This window comes from Alosa pseudoharengus, unplaced genomic scaffold (genome assembly GCF_046254945.1).
Source record: "Alosa pseudoharengus isolate Yale_2024_CS ecotype anadromous, Long Island Sound unplaced genomic scaffold, YU_APseudo_1.1 YU_APseudo_1.1_scf_17, whole genome shotgun sequence".
NCBI classification, from domain to species: domain Eukaryota; kingdom Metazoa; phylum Chordata; class Actinopteri; order Clupeiformes; family Clupeidae; genus Alosa; species Alosa pseudoharengus.
In genome coordinates, this window is record NW_027468640.1 from 27,342,732 (window position 1) to 27,369,999 (window position 27,268).

General features: G+C 45.4%; 1 protein-coding gene across 1 annotated transcript; it reads right to left on the minus strand.

The window, feature by feature from the left end:
- Positions 1 to 2,320: 2,320 nt before the first annotated feature.
- On the minus strand, positions 2,321 to 25,589 carry hdlbpb (high density lipoprotein binding protein b). The gene is made up of 28 exons (XM_076289169.1): positions 25,519 to 25,589; positions 22,654 to 22,734; positions 21,902 to 22,003; positions 19,877 to 20,025; positions 19,004 to 19,219; positions 17,555 to 17,761; positions 16,971 to 17,186; positions 15,543 to 15,749; positions 14,708 to 14,815; positions 13,933 to 14,037; positions 12,987 to 13,065; positions 11,843 to 11,982; positions 11,527 to 11,631; positions 11,222 to 11,335; positions 10,977 to 11,063; positions 10,413 to 10,544; positions 9,619 to 9,837; positions 9,126 to 9,347; positions 8,477 to 8,695; positions 7,719 to 7,857; positions 6,475 to 6,602; positions 6,164 to 6,268; positions 5,782 to 5,916; positions 5,306 to 5,449; positions 4,617 to 4,796; positions 4,289 to 4,405; positions 3,919 to 4,074; positions 2,321 to 2,667 (listed from the first exon to the last, which is right to left on the minus strand). Exons 3-28 carry the CDS (start codon positions 21,975 to 21,977, stop codon positions 2,575 to 2,577), a joined length of 3,798 nt encoding a protein of 1,265 aa, XP_076145284.1. The 5' UTR covers positions 21,978 to 22,003; positions 22,654 to 22,734; positions 25,519 to 25,589; the 3' UTR covers positions 2,321 to 2,574.
- Between the last annotated feature and the right edge of the window lie 1,679 nt (positions 25,590 to 27,268).

Below are 27,268 nucleotides of genomic sequence, written 5' to 3' on the forward strand. Positions count from 1 at the left end.
CCATATATCTACACGTGCAGGCAAGTAAAATATCTCTAGCCACCTCTCATTGTATTTTTTATTATGTGATGCACATAAATCGTTTGTGATAGCTAACGGGCAGCATTACAACTGTAGAAATACTCTTTATGTGGTTAAGACGTTTACTTCCTATGCTCTGCTATGATATTGGGCACTCTAAAAGAAAGGTCATCCCAAGGTCATTCACATCGTGCGTGCGCGCGCGTGTGTGTGGGTGGGTGGGTGTGGCCGGCCGGCCCTCAGCTGTATTGTACCTCTATCACCATTTTATCCTACAGAGTCAAAGGGGCATGAATGAGAAGCACGGGAGATCCATTTTCAATGGTTTATTTGGAGTAGGAAAAAAGTCCATTCACTGACATGTTATTGCAGTGTTGCATATTTACTCAATCATACATTTTTTTTTCCATTTGTCCAAAAATAATAGTAATTAATTCTTAAGGCCAATAGTGTTTGCTTCACCTGTTTAAAATCAATAGGTTTACTCGACACCCACTGTTGCCCTTTTCACATACACATACACTACACATATACACACGCTCACCTGCACCTTAGACCAGAGCCACAAGGGCAGATCAGGGAATGGGGATGGACACTAGATCATTTTTAAAATCACCAAGAGAGGAGGAGGCTGGGTACTAAACAAGAAATAAAACAATGAAATTAGTGCAAAAGAATAACAGACCTTTCTCCCCTCTGAAAGGCTACAGTTTCCCCAACAGGTATATACACATACATCCCTCATACATAGAGAAGACTATGAAATCCCCCACTCTAGAGTTGCATATTCTGTCATTTTGTTTACAGAACAAACAAACAAACAAAAACAACTTTTGGAGGAAAAGAAAAAAACAAAGCTTCATCCTTAAACCTTTACCTACCGAAGAGGAAATAACAGGCATAAGTTAATGGGTAAAGACCTCTCCTTTTAAAGGATTTTTTGTGTGTTTTTTATTTGAAATTGTATGGCAGAGAAAATAAGACTTTGTTACCAGCGTATTTGTAGTATAACCTATTTAAAAATGTAAGTGCTGAAACTGTTGCCTGTACTCCCTTCTCCACTTTACTGCATTGACTGGGATCCGAGGATGATGCAATACTAACTTCAGTGACTCCACACAGTGAGTGCAGCTGTGTGCTGTAACATTGCTGTCCATGTGGCCATTCTCACTCTAAGGTAAGACTGGATGGTGAGTGATTCCTTTATAAAACTGGTTACATTGACCACAACACATAAGCTGGATAAGCCAAGATGTAAAAAGACCAAAGATGAATAAGAATAAAATATCCAATAAGAAAAAAATTCAAGCTTTGCCCAATTTCTACCCCCTCAGTAGACTTACACACAGACACACACACACAAATATTCACAGACAACTCCTTTTAAGTTCACAAAGGTAGAACAAAAACATAAACAACCTGCAAAACATGTTCTCAGCCATTGTTCATCTAGACATCATACCTTACTTTCAGACATGGAATTGACCCCTGCAAGATTCCAGCTAGCTTAAGTGGTAAAAAATATTAAATAAACAAAGAAATAAATAGATAAATAGAGACAAATAAATAAATAAACAGACACAAGTAACAAAAAGGTCAACACCTTCTTGTCAAACCTTCAAAGGTCACAAGGGCTGCATTTGTAATCTTTTTCTTTTCACTATTTTTCACATTTGAAAAAGACTTTCAGTATGAGAGAAAGCTATGGTGTGCACTGAGGTCCAATGGAGACTGGAAACTGCTTTACAGGCTTGTGAGGTTGTGGGACAAATGTGCCACTGACCCTTTTTAAAAACGGCTGCGCGTGTGCTTGAAAAGGTTCAGTTGCTGACTGAAGAAAGCTGCAGAAAGGTTGGAAGGTTTAAAAAAAAAAAAAAAACCAACCAACTAACTAAACAAACAAACAAGACCATATCTTTATTTGTTTAAATATATAAATAAAAGGAATTAAAAACAAGCATCCTCTCTGAGGATTTCTGTTTTCAAAAACAGAATGTTTTTAAAAAGACCTCACACTTTTTTTTTTCTTTTTGTCCTTTCCTTTGAAGATTGATGGGTCTCAACCAGCCTAAACGACGGAATAAAAGAGGCCGGGACAGCTTTTAAGAGTCTAGTGTACTGTAGGTGCAGCAGCTGCAAGAATTAGAACCCCACCCCCCCACACACACACACACCCCACCCACCCACCCAGCGACTGAGGCACTCCAGCGAAGCCAGAGGGAAACCAGTGGAGGAATTGACAACCCAGGACAGAAGAATAGAGTGAGAGTTCATGGACAAAAGGTTAGAGTGAGACAAAAGAAGAGCGAAAGAGAGAGAGCGCTCATGGACAGGATTGAGGCCACATTTTTCTGTCTGGGTGTCCGGGTTGGTTGGTGTGGAGCAGGACAGAAGAGAGTGGGAGACAAAGAATCTCCTCACAGGTCAAAGGGCACTGAAGTGGAGGGATGACCAGAGACAAGAAGGGGGACAAGATGGCGATAGAGGAATGAAAATCCATTTCTTCTCCACTCCTCCCGTTCCTCTCTATGCTCGTTCGTTTTCCTCCGCCATTCAGAACTTCTTGGGTCCCCAGGCCGACGTCTGTTTGGGAGCCACGCCGGTGCCGAAGGTGGGGAAGTCCTCAGCGCTGCTCATGTCCGGAGCCTGCGGAGACCAGGCCGAGGCGCACAGGTAAACGCACAGGTAAACACACAGGTAAACACACAGGTACCAACACATTGCTGTCTTCCATACTGTATATAAAAGCTGTTACAGTAAAGGTCCCACAATTTTAATCGAAACCAATTTTGGGTCAAATTCAGATTCTCATGGTCCTCTAGCGGACTCATCTCTGTATGCATTAAGAACACGTAGTGGCTTGTCACTGGCTTGTCACATCTGGACCTGTACTCTGCACAATGACAATAAAGTTGAATCTAATCTAATCTTGGATCAAGCTATGCACAATTCCAGCTAATCAACCCATTGCTTTAGTAGCAACCTTTCCCCAGAATCATGTACTGTACCTTTAATTTAATAATCTGGAGACAACAATGGTGTGAATCAATCATCAGCAAGTATGGCATATTATCAGTTGATTGATGTTGAACATACACACATTTGACACAACATTAACAAAACAAACTACTACAACAATCATAACCTATAATTCATTTTTGGTGACCCTGAGAACCAGTCACTTAGACCCTGTATATATTAAGCCAGGTACATTTAAATACACGATTATTTCTTCGTTAAGTCCTTCTGTCCACATTAAAACGGCTTATTCCAACACTGAAAACGATACTTTTCGAAAATGATCTCTGAGGTGGACAAATCTGAAAACTCCAGGTTCGCGCTGTAGCGCACACAGGGCAAACGGAGAGCTTCAGGTACGATGACGTGTAGTTGCCATGATACTAATGTAAGTATGTGTTCCAGACACCACCAACAACAAACACTTCTATGGCTTTTCAGCTTTCTAGTGTGGACACAAAACAAAAAAACTGACAAACAACACTAAAATGGTAAAGTGGACGGAGATGGTTTTCACCTCGAACTTTACCCGGCTTAAAGGGAAACTTGGCAGGATTTCCCCCTCTGCTGGAGAAATTGTGCATTATGCTATTTCAAACTGTGGGAAAAGGTAACGATAAAGCACATGGATTTGTTTACAAGCTAGCGAATGGTTAGCATAAGTTTGGCAGAACTATGTGGATGTTACAAGGTAAGAAACACGATTTAAAACGAGTTTCTTGTTTCTCACTTCTCTTTCCGGGACGGTAATCGGTAAATTCGGCCATTAGCTAAAATGGACCAGATAAGGTTGGCGATATGGGGATTTTCATGCCAAAAAGTGCCCCAATTTACCTGACTTCACCCTAGACACAGCCTTAGATGGCGACGTGGTCTCACCTTGTTGCCTGGGGCATTCCAGGGTGCGTCCCGAACAACAAAGCCTTTGGCAGCGCCCTTACTGTCCTCGTCTCCTCCCCCAAGTCCTCCTCCGGCTGACCGAGACGGGGGCTTCATGTAAGCAGCCATAGTCTCCGATTCAGTTACAGTCAGCATCTGTGCGTGTGAGAGACAGAGTGAGGGAGAGAGAGGGAGGGAGGGAGGGAGAAAGAGAGGCAGAGGCAGAAAGAGCAAATATGACCATAAAATGGGATTAGAAGAGCAACAGGAGTTTAGAGACATTTGAGCTTATGTAGTCTGTGGCATGTACTTATATATAAAAAGCCTATGAATAAAGCCAGATGCCAGATTCCGCAGTAGAAACACTTACATATTCCTCCTCCAGGTTGAGGAGATGGTCGATGGCGTTGTCCACATTCTCGGGCAAGCCAGTCACAGTCACTCGGTCTGGGTCATCGGAACCAGGCTGGGGGAACCGGATGTCCACCTGCAGGGGATTGAATCCCAGATCCCAGAATAACTAGGATAAGTAGACTGTATGACATTCATTCACAAGTATGAAAACAACTAGTATGAAGTATGAATGGGCAATTCTTCGAAAAGGAATACTGACATGTCAATCCATAGATATTCTTACAATAATACATGCCACACACACACACACACACACACACACACACAGACACATACACACACACCTTGAACTCATCCATGAGCTTGCGGATGGCTTTGCCGCGGGCGCCGATGATGCGGGCATGCACGCGGTGGTCCAGCTGCACGTCTCCGCTGACCATCTCCTCCAGCTCGGCCACCAGCTGCTCGATGGCCACGCGCGCTTCCTCCGCATTACGCTCGTAACCAGAGATCACAATCACATCCTGGGGGGGGGTTAAAGAAGAGATGAGGAGAAATTAAGATGGAGGGAGGGAGGGGTGGAAAAGAGAGAGAGCAGTGATAGAGAGTAAAAAGAGAGATGGAACGGGGAGGGAGAGAGAGCAAGGAAGGAAGGACAAAGAGAGGAGAAGAGAGGAGGAGGGTAAAAAAGAGAGAACAGTGATAGAGTGAAAAGAGAAAGATGGAGGGGGAAAGATAAGGTAAAAAGAAAAAGAAAAGAGATAGATGGACAAGGAGAATGAGAGAAGGATGGGATGAGATATGACATGTCAGAACAGCAGACAGAGAGAATAGATCAAGATGAAATCAGGAAACCCAGCCCAAAAACAAATCAATAAAAAAGTGAAAGACACACACACACACACAGAAAGACACACACACACACACACACACACACACACACACACACACACACACACACACACACACACACACACACACACACACACACACACACACACACACACACACACACACACACACACACACACACCTGCAGTTCATCTCCCTTATCTGGGAACTGCACGTTGACATCGTGGTCTTTGCGGATCTGGGAGATGACGGCTCCTTTACGGCCGATGATCTTGGGATGGAATTTGGGCGGAACTGAGAGGGTGATTTTGTAGCTCCTCAACGCCTGTGGACATAGAACAACAAAACATCACTTAAAGCAGAGAACGCCTCAACATCAGCAGAACAAAAATTTTTTTAAAACAGCATCACTGTTGCAACAAGCAACATCAGCGAGAATAAACAGAAAATTCCTTTGTTGTATTGAGCAATTCCACGCAAAACTGTCACATCCATAACGCCAACTCAATGCCATGGAATTTAGTTGGCGTTATGGATGTGACCATTTTGCGTGGAATTGCCCAATTATGTATTAATTCACTGGTGCCATGTTTGGATCAGGTTATTAGATCACTGGTCACTGTGGCCAGGTCTGGTTTGGTGAAATCTGGGTCGTACCCGGTCCTCCTGTTCCGCTTGCAGCTCTTTGACCCGCTCCAGCAGGCCCAGTTTGGCCTGGTCCACGTTGGTCACCTGACCCGTGATCTTGATGACGTCTGACTGCTGGTCAGGCTGAGGCACAGAGATGTTCACCTGAGAGAGAGAGAGTGAGAGAGAGAGAGAGAGAGAGGGAAGAGGGTCAAGAACAGTAGCACAGAACAGTAGTGTATGGATAGATATGTATGTGCATCACTTGGCTATTCAAGCAGAGAGGCAGGGTGCTGTAAACAGCACTAGAACGGTTTCTCACCATTACACTACTGAACTCCGCCCTGACCTCTGACCTCTAAGCCCTGTGCCCCTCCCACTCCCCGGCCCTTTCCCTCCACTCGTGCTCTACCTCATACTCCTCCATCATCTTCCTGATCCCATTGCCCTTCTGGCCAATGATGTAACGATGGAGATCATAAGGCACCTCTACATCTATCGTCACAGGCACCAGAGCCTGCAGAGAGAGAGAGAGAGAGAGAGAGAGAGAGAGAAAGAAAGAAAGAAAGAGAGAGAGAGAGAGATGAGTGGGGGAGTAGAAACAGGATGAAAAGGAAAGCCATTAATCAAACTGTGAACCCTTCATAAAAACTTTACAGAGTGTGGTCAGTTATGAGCGAGTGCTTGAGGTTAGAGTTGCATTGTGGGAAATGCAGTCCTCACCAGCAGGGCTTGCCGCGCCAGCTCACACTTCTCCTCTCGCCCCGAGATGGCGATGATGTCACACTTGCGGGGGGCAGGCTCCCCCTCCGGACTGGCGTCCCCGTTCTCCTGTGGATGGGGCTCCTGACCTGAGGTAGCCATGGCAACGGCACATTTCACTTGAGATCAAAATTCCTTTTTTTTCAAGTAAGGAAAACAAATGCTTTAATTTATTTTTTATTGAATATTTGAAAGGTCACTAGTTTGCGATTGCGCCTCTCTGTCATCATCTGGATTAAAGAGAGCATGAAAGAGCACCAGACTTTAACTTTGCACAGCAAACTCCTCCAGCTACATTTGAAAGGCATGGTGCATCAATAGGATCAGGAGTATAATAGGCTACGTGCACGAAAGGCTCTCGGTGCACTTGTTTGTTTCCGAGGGAGCCAGGTGTGTTTGAACCAGCCGCTATTGTTAATGTAATTAGCGTCAACAGGGACCCTGTTGTGGGTGTTGAACCTAGTGAATCAGCACGGTATGATAAATATGAATTTATGCGTGTGTTAAAATTATTATTATTGGGCAAACGACATATTCAGTATCATCAGGAGTGAAAATGTAAGGAGCAGAATATAAAAGAAGATGCCGTTACAACACAGTTAACGCTCCACCGGAAACAAATGAGATGACGAGCCTTTTGTGCATGTAGTCTATTTTATGAGCAGAATGAATCAAACTCAAACTACACATCAAACCCCTCTCAGGTCTAACGGTATACACGTAGCTAGAGCGAGTGCATGTCTGACCTGTGGACTCCTCCCTCTCAGGTCTAACGGTATACACGTAGCTAGAGGGAGAGCATGCTGTCTGACCTGTGGACTCCTCCCTCTCAGGTCTAACGGTATACACGTAGCTAGAGGGAGAGCATGCTGTCTGACCTGTGGACTCCTCCCTCTCAGGTCTAACGGTATACACGTAGCTAGAGGGAGAGCATGCTGTCTGACCTGTGGACTCCTCCCTCTCAGGTCTAACGGTATACACGTAGCTAGGGGGAGTGCATGTCTGACCTGTGGACTCCTCCCTCTCAGGTCTAACGGTATACACGTAGCTAGAGGGAGAGCATGCTGTCTGACCTGTGGACTCCTCCCTCTCAGGTCTAACGGTATACACGTAGCTAGAGGGAGAGCATGCTGTCTGACCTGTGGACTCCTCCCTCTCAGGTCTAACGGTATACACGTAGCTAGAGGGAGAGCATGCTGTCTGACCTGCGGACTCCTCTCTCTCAGGGAACTTGATCTGGACCTCATGGTCCCGGGTGATCTGCTGGATCCGGCAGCCTTTGGGGCCCATCACTGCCCGGTGGTGCCGCTGCAGAATGGCCACCTCCACCGTCACCTGGGCCTCCTGGGAGCGCAAGGGTCAAAGGTCAGCAGGGGTCATGACTTGAAGTGAAACACTTGAACACTTGCCAAGTGACACACATCCACTTATCTCATTGATAAAATACAATACAGATGTAACTTAGGTAATATAAGGTAGGTCTTTAAGCTTTCCCAGTTCACATACTGACCACTCATTTGTACACATTAGACACATTAGAGTTTTCCCAGCATCAGAAAACACATCCACACGTCGCGCACGCACGCACGCACGCACGCACGCACGCACGCACGCACGCACGCACGCACGCACGCACGCACGCACGCACGCACGCACGCACGCACGCACGCACGCACGCACGCACGCACGCACGCACGCACGCACGCACGCACGCACGCACGCACGCACGCACGCACGCACGCACGCACGCACGCACGCACGCACGCACGCACGCACGCACGCACGCACGCACGCACGCACGCACGCACGCACGCACGCACGCACGCACACACACACACACACACACACACACACACACACACACACACACACACACACACACACACACACACACACACACGTGCATACACACATACACACATGCGAACACTAACATAACACACACAGTTGGATGTTTCATTACCAGGTCCTCGATGATCTCCTGGATGCGGCGCTTGGCGGCTTCCACACAGTCCTTGGCGCCCTTCAGCGTGATGCGGTCGCTGTGCGTGCCGGTGCGGGGGAAGCTGATGGCCACTCCGCCGTACTCCTCGGCCAGCTCCCGCAGCACCTGCCCGCGGCGGCACACAAAGTGGCGATGGTGCCGGGGCTCGACCACCATACCGTCCTCCACCACGTCATCCTGGGGCGGGACAGACAAACAGACAGAAAAATAGACACAGGAAGCCGGTCGATAAAGTTAGGTGTGATGTCTGAATCATCCTTAATAATACGGTGGCTGGCCCCAGCTGTGGCGCGGCTGGCTGGGGCACCTGCACCGTACGCCGGCGACCCGGGTTCGATTCCCGCCCCGTGGTCCTTTCCGGATCCCACCCCTGCACTCTCTCCCATTCACTTCCTGTCACTCTCCACTGTCCTATCATTAAAGGCATAAAAAGCCCAAAAAAATATACTTAAATTTTTTTTTAAATAATACGGTAGCTTACTTTCCCCAAACATATGTCCAAATGTACAATTTACTTTTTGGTCTTGGTGATCCTTACACAAAACAGTTGACCAAACAGTGACCAAACTCTGACTTCTCAGTAAGCCTGCCTCTGATTGGCTCTTACCAGGTTCTTCACCAGGATCTCCAGCTCCCGTTGGGCGAGTCGCACGGCCTCCTCTCGGCCCACGATGGTGATGAGCTCCTGCTCGGGCTCGTCGGGGGAGGGGAAGATGATGCGCGCGCCGGTGCGGTCGCGCACCCGTCGGATGTTGGCCCCGCCACGGCCAATCAGGAACTTGTGGTACTCCGGCTTGGCCTGCAGCTCCACCGTGAAGTTGTTCACTTGCTGTGGGAGATGCAGAGAGAGAGAAAGAGAGCAGTTAAGGTATCATCCTGTAGATCTTCCTGTAGTGGAATGTCTCCTCACCTCCTGCCATCTCACCTCCTCTCCTCCTCACCTCCCCACTCCTCCCTCCTCCCCACTCCTCCCCTCTTCTCCCTCCTCCCCTCTCACCTCTCCTCCCCTCCCCACTCCTCCTCTCCTCCCCTCTCTCCTCTCCTCTTTCCTGTCCTCCTGTCCTCCTGTCCTCCTCTCCTCCCCTCCCCTCCTTCCTCACCTTCTCCTCGGCCAGTTGCAGCAGCTGCTTGCGGGCCTTCTCCACCTCGCCTGCCGGCCCGCGGATGGTGACGCGGTCAGAACCCGAGCCCTCGGAGGGGAAGTGGATGTGAACGCCGCCGCAGTCCTCCATCACCGAGCGCACCAGGCAGCCCTTGGAGCCGATCAGCGAGTTGTGCAGCTTGGCCGGGATGGTCACCTCCGTCTCCTTTATGTTGGCCTGAGGGGGAACCAGGCCGAGACCACAGGACACGTAAAGGATAATGTATTGTTCGCCGGTAATTATCGAAAAATAATAATCACGACTCCCGACAGGGCAAACGGAACCCCGACGGGCAGCGGAGGGGTTTTGCTTTGACCTGAAGGGACTTATTTTCCGATAATTACAGGCAGACAATACATTATCCCGCTCATTATACGGCTACTTGCCAAAACGAGAAAAGAAGCTTAACTCAATGGGTCTTTAAAAATGATGTTGCTACCATTTCGTGGCCTCTGCTGACAAAATAAATAGTTCGCCACACAGATAGAACGTGACAGTTTCAGGTGTTGCATGGCAACGTCTTAGGCTACTAGCTGACTTTCACTTTCAATGAAACTCTATTGCAAAAGCGAACGGACTTCTTGCAGAATGATATGAAAGACGTGATGTGAAAGATGACAATTTATGACATTTCTTCATTTTGAAATGAATGAAATGGAGGTTATCGCCAATTTACTGTATCCACATGATATGAGCGTACTGACATTACTGTAAGTGTTAAGGAAAAGTGAACAATCTCTCTGTGCTCTCACCAGGTCTCTCTGGATGGTCAGGATGCGGTCTCGTGCGGCCTCACAGTTGACCTTCTTCCCTGTGATGACGATCATCTCCGAGTCACTGTTCTCAGTGGGCAGGTCAATCTTTGTGTTGGTCTCCTCACGGATCTAAGGGCAAAACAAACACACACACGCACGCACGCACGCACGCACACACACACACACACACACACACACACACACACACACACACACACACACACACACACACACACACACACACACACACACACACACACACACACACGTGTGCACACACACACACACACACACACACACACACACACACACACACACACACACACACACACACACACACACACACACACACATCAGCAAGACAGTAAAAATGACCGCTCACTATGGCTGTGTATTTCTCCAGTAGTGCCCGAGTGAGCCGTCACTGTGTGCACTGCAAACAATAACGACAACAACAGCAACAACAACAACATGTTTAACATTTATATAGCGCTTTTCTCAACACTCAAAGCGCTTCACAGATGTCCAAAAGTACAGCTTGGTCATCAACGCTGTACGTACCTTCTTGATGTTGGCGCCTCCTTTGCCTATGATGTTTTTGTGGAACTGCTTGAAGATGGGCACTGAGATGGAGTAGCTGTTTTCAATCTGAAAAGTAAAGAGAGAACAGGCTAGATTGTACCGAGAAAGGAAGAGAGAAGGGGCGATGACAAAGTGTGGTCTAACATTAGAGGGGTTACATTGGAGAGAGAGAGAGAGAGAGAGAGAGAGAGAGAAAGAGATGTACAGTAGAGCTGTCTTAATACCAGGTCTGCGATCATCTTCTGCAAGAACTTGCCACATTTCTCCACCTCGTTCTTTGGTCCCCTGAGCTGTACAATGTCACTCTTCTGTGCCGGGTCCGGGAAATTAATGATGACCTGAACAAGAGCATTCAATCTCAACTCTGTGATGGTTTTACAAATCGTTTGTAAGGTTTACTTGGCAATAGGGTTAGCATTAGGTTGTAATGTAAGTAGATATATTTAAAGTGAGTACAGTATGTAGTATGTCAGTTAACATGTGTTATGAGACAGATGTAAGATACCGACTAAAAAAGATGGCGACTTACCTCTGGAAACTTGTCCCGGACTTCTTTGATCTTTTCCCCTTTTTGGCCTATGATGGTGCGATGGAATTTCTGCTCCACTATCAAGTCTTTGGTTCGTTCATTTTCCTGACAGAGAGAGAAGAAAGAAAAAATGTGAGGGAGAAAAACACACGAAAGGTGATCTGCTCAGCACAAGCCAAACCAAACAAGAAAATGGCCAGAGTGGCACTTTTGAGAAGAGGAGGAAAGGCCGAGTCAGCGCATGCTGAAGCTTTTAATTTCGTTCACTGGCCTCTCTCCATCGGATGACCCCTGAGTGACCCCTGGTGCTGCTCACCATGCGCTGGGCCATCTCCATGAGCTCCCGGCGGGCCAGCTGCACCCCCTGGGGGTCCCCCTCGATGCGCACCAGGCCGCTGCGGTCTGCGTCCTGAGGGATCCGCACCGACACCTTGTACTGCTCCTTGATGCGGTTTACTGCGCAGGGATGGAGTGATGGATGGAGGAGAGAGATAGAGGAAGAGAAAAGGAAAAGCATTAGAGTAAATGAGACAGACTGAGTGTTTCCAATCAAATAAGCACTTTTCTACAGACTTAAAAACTAATTTAAACTGTATAGCATATCTCAGGGCTAATATAATCTGTATAGCACATCCCAGGGCTACTGTGATCTTGGCCACTGTATAGTGGTTAGAGAGGAACGTATTGTTAAAGCAGGTGTATGTGCATTTTATATGATCTTTTACACTGTGTGTGTGTGTCTGTGTGTCTGTGCCTGTGCTTTATCCTCTGACAGGCCTACGTATGTGTGCATATTCTCCTGTGAGTGTGTATGATTTCAGTTGCAGAAGTGTGTGTGTGTGTGTTTGTTTGTATGTGAGAGAGAGTGTGTATTGTATATCTGATTCCTGTTAGAGCTATGTGTGATCTCCTGCAGCCTTGTCTTTGTATGTGTGTTTGTGTGTTTCTTTGTGTGTGTGTGTGTGTGTGTGTGTGTGTGTGTGTGTGTGTGTGTGTGTGTGTGTGTGTGTGTGTGTGTTTGTGCGTGTTTGTATGTATGCATGAATGTGTGTGTTCTCCCTCAGAGGCAGAGTGCAGTGCTGACACAGGATATTTTTAGAATGGCTGGAAACCACTTCAGCAGAGGCCTGGCATCAGCTGATCCCTTGAAAACACTGAAACCCCAGCACTGAGACACGCACCAGTCTATGGACATCCACTCAACTCTGCCCCAAAGGAGCCCCCTCGCTCTCTATTGCTCATTTCATACACTTCTACTTACTAACTTCAGGCTCAGAATTTTGCACTTACACTTTGCAAGAGTATAAGATGTTGACAGGCAGACGCTGACATTGTAGAATATAAGTTACTGACAGGAGTCACTTTGAAGGGAAAAATAACATTTTAAAAATGCCTTTTTTTTTTAACTATGTGTCTCTCTCAGCAGTCCTCCCCTCCCCCATTAGTGAGGCCAAACTCACTGTTTGCTCCATTCTTCCCAATCAGGTGTCTGTGGAAGCGCTGGTCGATGTTGACCTCAGTATAGTCCATCCGAGACATCTGTTGAAGGAAGACACAAAACAGACATGAAGTAGCTCGTTCCACTTAAAACTGCACATCACAGACAGTGATTCACAGTGGCAATGCAGCTAGGATCTGTTGCAGTCAATGATGAAAGATTTTGAAAGGACATGCCCTCATTAAAGAATTCTCCATGCTGTAAGCCTATGCAATCTTGCTAACTACACTTTTGACTTCAATACTTCATTGCACAGATGAATATTTTTTGCTTTCAATCCAAGCACTGCATTTCCGAGTCATTTATCAAAACACTTATCCAAAGTGGCAAGATGCAATTAAACATTTGATTGGCTACTGAGAGCAAATATCAACAGCCTTTCATAAAACCAAAAAACGTTAAATGGACAAAACTCCTTTCACTCAGAGACACTTATTCTTGTAATTAAAGCAGCACTAAACAAGATTTGCTCTTGGGGTCCCCCTCTGGTTGAGAAGCACAATAATAAGCAAACTAAATATGTATGCGTCTTTTGCAACAAAGTATGAACATAACTCCGATATAATATAGTTGCTAGGTCGGTAATCCCCTACAAAGGGCCGCTCAGACAATGGCAGAAGTGCCGTTTGTCATGTTATGAGGTTCTGTGCCATCAAAATGATTTTTGGAAATTTTATGTTATGGTAAAAAAAACTGTTAAGGGTGCCTCTAATGTAAAAAGCCAAAAGGATCAAACATATAAAACCTTTCCAGGCACAGAGCTTTTCTAATACAAGGCTGAAATCAGCACAGCTTACAAGTACGGTATTGTTCAACACCTAATAACCATCCAAAAGGTGTGTGTGTGTGTATGTAAGTGTGTGTGTGTGTGTGTGTGTGTGTGTGTGTGTGGTTGGTTGGGCCCTGACCAGGTCTTTGATGATCTCTTGGATCTGGACTTGCGCCTGCTCCACTTCCTCTGTGGGTCCTTCCAGGCTGATCCTCTCCTCGCCGTCTGTGAACTCGATGTGAACCTTAGGGGGGGGTCAAAGGTCATGGAGCAGGGATTTACATCAGAGACTTTCTAATGAGAAGACACAGCACTCAAAGAATCTCCCATAGAAATGTATGGGGTTAGTTTGTAACGCAAACATGACAGTCATCTACACATATTCCGCCCCTTCCGCTGTAAATACATTGTGCCGGTTGGTGTCATGAAGCCTTGCGCACGCGCAGTTCTGCCCGAAACAGATGCCCGATAAGTGCCCAATGTGCATTGCAATATGGACGCCGAGTGGAGGGACTTGCCTAAAAGGACTTTGTTTACATTATGCCCACCATCAAATCACAGATACAAAATACTATCATGTTACTATATCCGTCCACAGAAATGAAATACATATTGCCTGTTTTTTCTTTACCTCAATCTTAAATATAATTTGATCACGTCTCTCACTGCCATCAGCCACAGACATGATGTCCCCCTATCCTTGGTCTGTTCAGTGCATTTCTTGAAAAGACCTCCTCTCTTTCATATCCTGCCAGTTATTTTGCCTTTTTACCACCTCCTCCTTTCTTCCCCCCTCAGCTAGATCAGTCAATAAAAACCTTACTTTCATCTCCCTCTCCTCTCTATTTCTCCCTCCCTCCCTCCCTCTCTCCCTCCCTCTCTCTCCCCCCCCCCTCTCTCTCTCCCACCCTCACCTTGGGCAGCTGCTGGGTGATGCGGCCGATGTTCTGTCCTTTCTTGCCGATGATGAAGCGGTGGAGCCAGGCAGGAGCGCTCACCTCCACCACCGTCACACTCTTCGCCTGCAGAGAACACAGCCAATTAGGAGTCAGACCCACAGGGACACAGCCAATTCAGACCCACGCCCATGTCTACACCCACGCCCAGACCAGCGTGCTAACGCTAAACAATACAGTACAACACGCTCTGGATACAGTATTCAGAGGAAAGGCATTTCAGCACAGTGTGTATATGATTTGGATCTTGGATATTGTTGTATATTATGCTGGATTGCACTAATCCCAGACTGTGGTTTCATGATGGGAAAATACTCAGACAAAAACAAATCCTCTATTAATTTGGACCATTTGAATACTGTGAGCATATTCTATTCCATCCATGTCATGAGCATATTCATATACATGATTTGGGGATTATCTTTATTGTACGTGTTTGATGAATTCAAGATAGCCATAACATGAGGTTTGCAAACTGTAAACACAAATGTAAAAACAAACGGAGAATGGAGAAATTGACCAGTTTTGTTTCTTCTATATGCATGCACATGGGAATTGTCTCAATGTGTGCCTTGGTCTGTTGGAGTAAATATTCTTAACTTATAATAACTTTCTAAAAGGTCTCCATCTTCTAACCTAGGGTTCCCAAACCCTAGTTAGTTAGTTCCATGGAGGGAAAATACTTGATAACATGTAGACAGCCAGAACTATGAGGTCTGGAATCTATATAAACGAATGTAAAAAAATGTCCTAAAACGAACGCTAAATTTCCACAGGGCCGCCACCTTCTCACCTTGGCGTACACCTGTGTGAGGGCCGGACCCAGTTTATCCGGCTCGCCCCGGAGGATGATGGTCTCCGAGCAGGAGTCCAGCGGCGGCATCTCCACGGACACGCCGGTGCTCTCCATGATCTCGTGCAGCGTGTTCCCCTTGGGCCCGATGATGTACTTGTGCTGGGACTTCTTCACCTCCACAGAGATGGTGGTGGTCTTCCGCTTCTAAAGATGAACAGACACAGAGGGAGTAAGAAGAAAAGAGAGAAGGAGTTTAGGCAATCTAGAGGGTGAGCATTATTCCTCAAAACCCTTAAGAGCAAGAATGTACAACTACTACTCAATGAAGCCTACAGGTGTTCTGTGGATGAGTTGGTTAATTTGTGTGGGTGTTTATATTATTTCAGATGTGTGCATGTGTGTGTGTGTGTGTGTGTGTGTGTGGGTGTGTGTGTGCATGTGTGTGTGTGTGTGTGTGTGTGTTTCTGCGTCTGTGTCTCTCTCTCTCTGTGTGTGTGTGTGTGTGTGTGTGTGTGTGTGTGTGTGTGTGTGTGTGTGTGTGTATGTGTTTGTGTGTGTGTATATATCTGATGAAAGCCCACAGTTCCTCCGCGCCTCCCTGGCTTCATTAGCATTTCCATCCTGTTGTTTTCCTTCACAATCCAATTTGCCCCCATTAGTATCTCTGCCTGGCCATCCCCCCCACCCATCTTCACCCTCAACACCACCCTCTAACGCCCCCCCCCACACACACACACATATACACACACACACACACACATACACACACACACACCGTCACTCTCAACCCCACCCTCTCCTACCCTCCACACCTCTCCCCCCTCATCTTCAGCCTGTCATAAACTCACTCATTTTCTCATTAGCGCCCAGTGGCACCCGGTGCTATCGCTTCCCTGCTTCCCTCTGGCAATCACACCGAACCAGACCAGACCAGACCAGACCAGACCAGACCAGACCAGACCAGACCAGACCAGACCAGACCAGACCAGACCAGACCAAGACCGAACTGAGGCACCCGAGAGCTGCAGCATCTTCACACCACTCATGGCAACAGAAGGCAAGAGAGTCAGGGCAGGAGGAGTAGCCGTCGTACACTGAGCAAATGGAGTGAAAGAAAAGAGGAATTTATCTTTTACCTATTCATCTATGTTTTATCCATCTCTCACGGCAGATCAGACCTTGAGACTCTACAATACAAGTGTGAACAAGCTCCCGTCATTGCTTTCTTTGGCATAACAGTGTTCACGTGTTTTTTGTCCCCTCCTCTATAGTGTCTTTCCTACCTACTCTCCTCTTTTAAAGCTTTTTTCACCTTTTTGTTTTTCTGTCCTCCACACACACACACACACACACAAACAAGCACACAGAAGCACACACGCACGCACGTACATACGTACGCATGCACGAACGCACGCACGCACGCACCTTCTCGTCGTAGATGGCGCGGATGCGGGCGATGGCCATGGCGACGGCCTCCTTCTCGCCGGTGATGACGATCTCGTCCTTGGGCAGGCTGGGCGGTGGGATGCTGATGCGCGCGCCCGTCTCCTGGCTCAGCTCCTGCACCACCCGGTTGTGGGCGCCCGCGATGAACGGGTGGAAGGCCTTCTCCAGCGACAGACGCTCCACCGCCCGCTTGTCCTGAGAGGGACGAAGGCAGGGTGGAGGAGCGGTTAGGGTGGACAGCGGTCAAAGGTGCAGGAGTCAGATGAGAACAGAATAGTGGGGATGAGCACTGGACCATATTTAAGTGACTTCAGTCTTGTGTAAGTAAGTCTGTGTAGGAATAAGCTCCTAAAGCATTACAACACAGATCCTCAACTTCACTGACAACAGGAGCAATCCGTCAATCATTTAATTCAATCACTATTTTAATCATTCACTATTGTCATCTCTGCTATTTTTCACTGATAATCTTTCCTCACACATAGTAATAGCAGTAATCTCAATACGATGTTGATCTCCAACACCTGTGAACTCTTGAACCCTGACCCCCTGACCCCTCTGACCTGTTCGGCGGAGATGAGCAGGATCTCGTGGCGCGCCTTCTCGATGCCCTCCTTGGTGCCGGTGATGCGGATGTTGACGCTGGGGTCGTCGGGGCGCGGGATGGCGATCTTGGTGGCCGTCTTCAGCTCCAGCTCCTGCATCTTCTCGCCGTTCTTGCCGATCACGAAGCGGTGGTGCTCCTTGGGGATGGTGACCGTGGCGGAGGCCTGCGGGAAACATCCAGAGAGGGAGAGATAAGGGGAGGAGCCATAACTCAGATGATGTTTGCAAACTGTAAACACAAATGTGAAAACAAACCATGAGCGCTCACATTGGACTGTCTTGAGTTAAAACATGTCCTGTTTCTAAAAGTGAATGATATCTTTTTACAGGGAACAAGGAAGAGCCAGACAAATAAAAGCAAGAAACACTGAAGAGGGCTGTCGGCGCCGCTACGCATGGGTCAAGAGGGCTGTCAGCGCCGCTACGCATGGGTCAAGAGGCCTTTCGGCGCCGCTACGCATGGGTCAAGAGGGCTGTCGGCGCCGCTACGCATGGGTAAAGAGGCCTGTCGGCGCCGCTACGCATGGGTCGGGAGGGCTGTCTGCGTCGTTACGCGTGGGTCGGGAGGGCTGTCTGCGCTGCTACGCGTCGGTTGAGAGGGCTGTCTGCGCTGCTACGCGTCGGTTGAGAGGGCTGTCTGCGCTGCTACGCGTGGGTTGCTTATTTTTAATATGCATTTTACTACATGTTTTTCAATCATGAAATAGCCATTAAAATAAAGGCTTTTAAAAAATATTTTAAAGTGTGTAAAGAGTGCCTTGGATTTCCTTTTTCTACAATACATGTTTCATTCAGCCATTCATCCATTCATTCAGTCATTACATTCATTATTCATTAAATTTTATTCAAGAACACTATAGCTGTAATCTGACTTGCTGGCATGATAGAGCTGCAATTTTTAAAAAAAAAATTCAGTCAATTAATCTGTCAATTATATTCTTGATTCGTCAAAAATGTGAACGTATTGTCCTTAAATAAAATGATAGTTGACAATTAATCAATTAATTGTTGCAGCCCTAATACATGAGACGAAGAGCATAAGAGGGGAGGGATGATGAACACAGTAGCAGTCATTTGACCTGCTGACATCTCCAGTTTACAGGCATAGTTCAATGGAAGAAGGCTCAGGTTTAAATACTCCAAAATAAAAAAAAAACTACTCAGGTCAACAGGGTGGTCACAGTGACAATAACCTGATTATACATATAATAAATATGTAGTAATACATACAACTGAATATATTTACATAAATAAACCAACTCATGTAGCAACCAGACAGATCATTGAGTAGATCAATATTCTGATATCTACATTGCAGATTGACCTTGATTTGAACTGACCTAAATTTATACTAGTTATACTGTTCTATGTGCGGGCCTGAGAGGAGTTCCAACTCCTTCGCGTACCTGAGTCTGCAGCCGAGCCACGATCTCCTTGCGGGCCTTCATCACCGAGTCCAGCTTGCCCGTCACCATGATGGACAGGCCCTGGTCCTTGGCCAGTGAGAGCTCGATGTGTGCCCCGGTCTTCTGCATGATGTCCAGGCACACCTTGGCCTCCTCGCCCTCCCCGAACTGGCTGTTGTCCTTGTACCGCCGCTCCTCCAGGGGCACATGAAACACCTGGGAAAAACAGATAGAATGACGGAGGTATCAAAAGAGAGGGAGAGAGAAAGAGAAAGAAAGAATGGGAGAAGAAATATGAGAAAGTGATTGTTTACACGGAGCAGAGAAAACCCTTTGGTGGAGATGGAGGCCAACTTCTCTTTAAAAGCTCCAAAAGTTGGCCCAATGCTATTTGGTCTGATGCCAATTTGAGAGTGGCAATGTCTGTCTTTACTCAAGCACACTGGTCTAATTGTTCCACTCGGAACATTCACACAGTGGATCTCTGGCACATGATCTATTCCGTCTAGAATTATGTAACACAGCTATGCAGAATTTAAACAAACATATGACTGTTGTCATATGACAACACTTTAATGACCCACTTTTAAAAGGGCAAACTAGAGTTTAATGTCCATGCTAACATTGTTTTGGACTTGGACTTGGACTTAGCATACTAAGTAAGGACAATCAAATACCACAAATATACAAGTGACGTCCTTGAACATACTTTATAACTTCAAAATACATAAACAAATACATCTAAAATGACCACCACACTGTATCTGTTCATATTCATGTTCATTGCCGAGATTAACCACTTTCTTATGTCCACAGCTGAATCTGTCCACTACTAGTTAGCATGCAATGTGAGGGGAAGGTAAAGCTGGGCACCTGCGTGATGACCGAGGCTTTGATGGGTCGGATGCGGTTCCAGGCCCCCGCGGGCTCCCCTGATCGGTCCCCCGGGGCCCCCTTCTCCGGCAGCGGGGGGAAGGCCTCCAGGTAGGTGGGGATGTATGCCTCATCCTCAGGGACCCCACCTGAGAGAACAGAGAGAGAGAGAGAGAGAGAGAGAGAGGAAAGACAGATAGATGTAATGAAGGGCACCATTTCATTATGTTAGCAAAAGTAAAAAAATATCTAAGATCTATCCCTTTACTGGGTTCTCCATTGGCTCAAGCTACGCATGTGCACCGCATGTACGCATGTAAATCGGCTTGGCAGTTTTCGCATAATCCTGCTCACAGACAAACAACTGACAACATAACCTCCGTGGTGGGGATAACAAGGGCGGTAAAAAAAGCAAACGAGAAAGAAATACCCCTTTTGTCAGAAATTCGATACGCAAGTGCATCGGCGGAAAGCAGCCTTTTTAAAAAATGACCTTTACCAAAATAAGACAAACAGCGTCTCCTGTTTCAGTCACATGGTTGACAGGTGAGCTGAGGAGACTTTTCTCCTCACAAAAACACCTTCCACTAACAGTTTCCCTTGTGGTGCCCTTGACTGAGAACTGCCAAGTCAGGTAACGTTGCCCAGGTGCATTTATTTGCAGTGTAGAAAACAGTCTACTCCAGCAGCAACACTTTCACATATTCCCCACACAGGGCTCAATGACAGCATGAAACGTAAATGCAAAGCTGCTGCTTTTGCTACACCTCCACACACACACACACACACACACACACACACACACACACACACACACACACACACACACACACACACACACACACACACACACACACACACACACACACACACACACACACACACACACACACACACACACACACACACACACACACACACACACACACACACACACACACACACCACACATAGCATGTCCCAAATCAATATTTCCCACATAAACCCAATAGCCTAATTGGACACCACTCACACGGCAGTAATCAATGGCATGCGCAACCACAACGACAACGACAACGACAACAACAACAACAACAACAACAACAACAACAACAACAACAACAACAACAACAACAACAACAACAACAACAACAAAACGGCGACGCTTAGTCCTCACACACAGCCACCAGCCCCAGTCCTGATCACAGTAGCGTTTAGAGAGCCACTGCTGTGTTGCTGCTCCACTAATGGCTTCCTGCTCCCTGACCCACAGACGAGTCTACCTCCCACCTCAAGCCATTCATCATTTCCACACACACACACACACACACACACACATTACACGCACACACACACACACACACACACACACACACACACACACACACACATACATTACACGCACACACACAAGCTTTTCAACTGGAGTTCTGTAACAACACAGCAATTACAGGCAGCAGAGTTTAATCTGTGGAGTGAGGGCTAAAGTGAATGACTGGGAGGCAGTCAATGTCATGAGATGAGGGTGAACACACATTCACATAGAGGGTCAAGGCATCAAGACCAGCTGCCAGGCGAGCAGCCATGCAAGGCCCAATTCACACCAAAGATTAGCGACGAGACAAAACCGTTGCAGAAAGAGTTGCAGAGGTGTGAATTAAAGTCACAGTTCCAAGGTTTTAGAACGTCGCAACTCATCTCGTCACGAATCTTTGGTTTGATCCCCCATTAACAAAGCAGGCAGTGCAGGCACGACACTCAGGCTAACACTGAGATCACCTGTCTCCTACTCTGAGTGGAGTGAAGGGCTTCCCTTTCCATCTGCTTGTGATGCAACTCACTGATGCAGAGAACGGACGTAAACTAATTGATATACAGAAGAGATCGCTATGGATGAAAGCGTCTGCTAAATGAATAAATGTAACTGTAGATCAAGGCCACCACTACTGTGGGTACTCCAGCGCTCCTCCCTCCTACTCAGCTCGCGTAGCTACACAAGCTTGTTCTACGACCGCACACACCACACACCACACCTGTCCGCCGTACCTGAGATCTCCTCATCCTTCAGCCCGCTGCGATGCTCCGCAAAGCTCTCCGGGGTCAGTACAGCCACAGAACTCATGCTTCAAGAGTTATTCCGCTATTCCACTGAGAGACCGAGGGAGAGAGAGAGAGAGAGAGAGGGGAGGGGAGGGGAGGAGAGGGAGAGATTTCAAAACAAAGAGGAGGTTAGTTGTACATTTTCTTCATCAGACATGTGCTGACTGTTCTTAAGACCAAAGAACACAAGGTTATAGTATAATATGTAATACACATATTCACATAGAAATACACATATTCAAGTGTACACACACACACACACACATACACACATCAAGTGAGCTGTGAAATAACTTCACAGCAGTAGAAAGTACAGCTTGTCGCCCCATATGTTCAGACAGAGTGAATTTTTTGTGAGGGCATTCATTCAGTCTGACAGCAACTGGCTAGAGCAAAACCTGCATCTTACAGCATAATGTTCCACAAGGGAAAAGTGAGTTAACGTTCAGTCAAAAGAATTTAGGCTCAGGCTATACCCAAAACCAAACACAACAAAGTGGTCTTGTGTACCATCGAGAACAGTGCATATTAGGCAACTTATGCATTCACGCTGCAGTGATGTCATATGATCAGGAAGACCAGAGACTGATTGTTTTACATGTTTCTACCACTCCCCACCACCACCGTGTCCATCCACACACAGACTAGCCTTTGAGTGTATCGAGCCTTCAAGCCGTCAGGTCTCTGAGTGTACCTACCTGCAAAAGGTCAAATGCCAGAAAGTCCGTCCTGAAGGGTGTTACTGTAAGCGCTTCAGTGTTGAGTCAGTGTGTTTGGTCCTGAGGAGGCAAAATACAAAACAAAGCCATTCATGCACAGCTCAACCAGAGAGATAAACAACTCCAAAAGTAACAAACCACAACCAAACACACAACCCTGTGCAACAGTTCAAACTACCTTAAGGCGGAAAATTAAAACCTGCATCTCTTAGCTTTCCTCTAACCACAGCCCACTCATATGAGCTAAAATAAACCTGGACACACACAGACAGACACAGACCAACTAAAACTCTCAGCAGACACCTAGTGCCACAGAGGCTTCAGGGAGGGACCCATGGTCCTGTGGGGTGTGTGTGGTGGCCGTCAGGTGGGATTGCCTGAGAAAGAGATGCTCATGCTAAGGATAGCTTACCGAGGCCCCCCTCCAGAGAGTGCAGGCTAATTGGTGTGTCTGTCTAAGCAAGCACAAAAACCCCTTGACTGAGAACATGACTATATGTGTGCACACAGATACAGAGAGAGAGAGTGAGAGAGAGAGAGAGAGAGAGAGAGAGAGAGAGAGAGAGAGAGAGAGGGAAAACACATGATATTCTAAACAGTAAGCTTAGCCATTGATTTAAGAGCAAAGAATTGTCAAGCATTCAATGTCAATTTGCTCTTAGAGTCTTTATTATTATAACAAATATTACTGATAATTGATTATGTTAAAGAAAAAATACTGATCATGTCCATCTTCAAATGAGTAGACTAAAAAGACAACAACAACAACAACAACAACAACAAAAACAGATGAACAAGCAACAAAGAGGACGTAGGCCTATTGCTGACAATTTCATCTGTTTGGCAGCTTCTGCTTCTCCACACAAACACACGGATCAACACAATCTCTAGGGGGCTCAGGGCTGCAGAGACCTTTATCACCTGCAGCAATGCACAAACTACACTGTAGCACCTTCGACACAAACAACATCACAGTTGTTTTGTTTAAAACAAGGACCCAGACAGTCAGAGCTACACATATATACTACGTATATATTCTGATAGCTTAACATTGTTTTATCTCAATTCAGTGATCAGGCGGAGGAAAGTGAATTCAGTGATCAAGAGGAAATATCTTGTTGATGGATACTGAGTGTGAGTGGTTTGCTGTAGATTTGAGAAACACACTGTTGAATGAAAGGTGTCTTGGGGGAAAAAAGGATGTGTTATGCCTGAGGTTTTGAGGACCATTTTTCTATCACAGCGTATCACCTACTCAGCATGATTGCATCATGGGCTATTCGTTATTAATTACTGATAATTTCATTCACACTGCACAAAAAGGGTAGCCTACAAAACAGCCACAAGACAAGTGACTTCCATATAAGATTTTGAGTGGGCTATTTATCACTTACACTTAACTTAGTCGATCAAGTCTGACTGTATGTAAATTTGGCTTTTCAAATAGTTGTTTGCTGACACACATTTATTCACTGACATAACCTGACAGATTGTCCTCACGTTGCGTCGTCCAGTCATTATCCGTGGTATATCAGCAAGCAGCAAGTGGGCTGTGAAAGTGTTTCCCTCAGACTTTAGGAAAGGCCTCGTAAATCCCGTTATGGTACCCAGAGCCAAACCTACAAACACCGTTTCGTGTCCATGCGTCATTTTTTCTTTTGTTGGCAGCAACAAGGCGAGATTTGCAGTTACGAAGCTATGTTTTTATTCTTTACCTGAAAACATCTCGTGCTGTATCTGTCGCAGAAGCTACGTTAGTTTATTTGATTCACAAAATGATTTAGCCAGATAAATGTGATATTATGATATTTGGATCTCCAGCTCCGCGTCGACAGTAATATCAACTCGGTGGTAATTCTGACAGACCTTGCAAGTGCGCTACTATAGGCATATTGACTAAACGGGTATTGTTAACACTCAAACAACTAGCTAGCTAGTCAACAAGCGAAACAAAATGTATGTTTATTTCACGTAACGTTAATTACGTTTGCTGGTTGATAAACAAATTCGAAATAGTGTATGGATAAATAATGATATGCATATGAGCGAGCGTGGTTTGGTTCTGACGATGACAGCTCTGCCTAACTGCCTAAATCCAACCAACATTAGCTTAGCCTGTCGGTTTTAAAAATGAGTAATACCATAAGTGCCGAGCTAGCAGATATACTGCTAACCCAATGAGCCAACACAATAACGATTGATACCGTTGGCTTTATTTTACAGTCCGGTAATTATCAGGCACGTACCGCAGAGATGATGTAACGTGACTTAACTCAAATGAATGGGCTAAGTTATAGAATATTTAGCGCAATTATATGCAGCTTAACCTTAACAATCTGCATAGGGTTTCCTGCTAACGGTAGTTGATAATTCACCTTACATTAGAATAAAGCTAGCGCTAGCAAAGTACATCTAGCTTTGACGTTTGCTACAGTGCAACATCGAAATGCAGATACACCTATAACGTTACCTATTTCTATCACCATCGCTAGCTTACTTTCAGATATATGTGAAAGCCCAACATCATTACATTAAATGTAGTAATTGATTTCGGGATCGATAAAGGAATCGTGTTTAATCAACTAGCAAGGGGAAGCTTAACTTTGATGATCATCCTTAGCTAACGTTGCCTGTCGGGCAAATATGATAACCTAGCTACTAGCTAACGCTCTAATGACAGCGAATGTTAGCGGGCTAACAAGTAATACAGAATGCGGATTTTAAAATCCTCTCATACCCGGACAATCGAATGAACCATAGCGTTCACAAACTTACTCGCTACGTAGGAACGAAACGGCATTGCATATATAACATATTAAAAAATAAATCTACAAACGAGCCTACCTTTTCAGACGAAAATGAACGGCACACGGATTTGACAGCTGATGGTGTAAACATGCGCACACTCATTCACGCGCTCTGTTTAGGTTGTAGGCTGTCTTTCCCTGGACGCGAAGGGAACGCACGTAAAGTGACGTATGTAACTATGTGCTTTCAGTAAGAAAAAATATTATATTAGGCTAGTCTACTGGATCCATTATTGTTGTTTCTTTTTCAAACACCGTGTAGAATGTAATGGTCAGTTGTGACATTTCTGATTTTAGTGAAATAGTTGCACATAGCATAGCATGAATTAGCCTACATAGTAATAGCGAATGTGCAGGACTTTTTTGTAGCTGGGTCATTCTACGAAAACGTGCCATTTTGCATTCAACATATCTAATTTTCAAAGTACTGTTTTTAAAATCTTGAAGCACCTATTTGGATGAAGTAGATTCTTACCTCTCAGAAAAACATGCGGTGCCATATCAGGCTATCTTATTTATTTATTTATTTACTTTAACAAATAGTCAATGGAGGTATGTGTGCTATGTCAACCCTGTTACCAAAAAAAAACCATATATTATTATAAAATAATGAGTGCTCTTGTAACTATTCATGAATATTATACAAATAATTATGTGTTACATAAATAATTCTGGAGTTGAACACATGAATTATTAGATTTTAGGATTGACAGTAACAGGGTTGACAGTAACAGGGTTGATGAAATATTGTTATCGGCAGCCATTACTAGCCATGTGGTGGACACCAGGACACCACATGGTGTGCATTCAAGAGAGGTTAAAATGCTGTTAAATATTTACATTTAAATTTTCAATCAAATTATTTTTAATGCATGATTTTGTGGTAACAGGGTTGACAAAACTAGCTTGTCCCCTTCTGTCAGACGGAGCAAAACCGTAATAAAAGTCATTAAAAGAGAACAACACTTTTCTGGTCTTTTCACCATTAACTTCCTGGAAGGCAGGGGATATCACTTCCTGAAAATTATGTAACTTTTGGCACAGTTAATTTTCTCCAAAGGGGTTTTTATCCAAAAGTAACAGGGTTGACGACAACATGGGGACAAATGTAAAATGTTGATTTTTTCATAATTTTAAAAACATTCCAAATAAAATTGTTTAATGATCCATGAACAAACACTTGAGGCTTTTTGTACATGTATTTATTTTTATGATAATTTGACTTTTTTAATCCTAAATAGCCAGTGATACGAAGTCATACGAAGGGACAAGCCATTTTTACAGCTTTTGCAATATTCCTAATACGAAAAGTGCTTAAAATCCTTTAAAAAAAAAGATGTATTCTTAAAAAGTTAATAATTTATTTTTACCATTATTATATTTCCAAAAATATAAAATAATTATGAAAAAAATATTGTTAATTCAGCTTTGCAAGACACTTTTGTTTGAGGGACATAAAATGGCACGTTTTCGTAGAATGACCCAGCTACATATAGTTAAAAATAATAGCTAGCCCCGGGGATGAGCAGGCCTGGCTTTATGATAGTGGACAATCAAACATATCCAACTGTTAAGAGTGAAAGTGACAATTTGCAGTGTAGACAGCTGTAGTTTGTAGTGCTGTTAATTGGACGTTTTATTTAGCCCAGCGAATAGGCTATTATTTTCCCCCATCAAAAGCGTTGTCAAAAGTGAGGGGGATGATTGCCGTCTCTTCAAAACTACAAAACTGGTGTCATATAACCCACGTATCCCTCGCCGGCGCGCCTGAGCATTGATCAGGCCTT

Coding starts and splice junctions, on each gene's coding strand:
- hdlbpb (XM_076289169.1), bottom strand. CDS start 21,977: ATGAGTTCTGTGGCTGTACTGACCCCGGAGAGCTTTGCGGAGCATCGC. Junction 15,750..16,970: donor GCGCCATCTACGACGAGAAG/GTGCGTGCGTGC, acceptor GTTCATCTTTAG/AAGCGGAAGACCACCACCAT. Junction 11,336..11,526: donor TCCGGGACAAGTTTCCAGAG/GTAAGTCGCCAT, acceptor GCTCTTGTTCAG/GTCATCATTAATTTCCCGGA.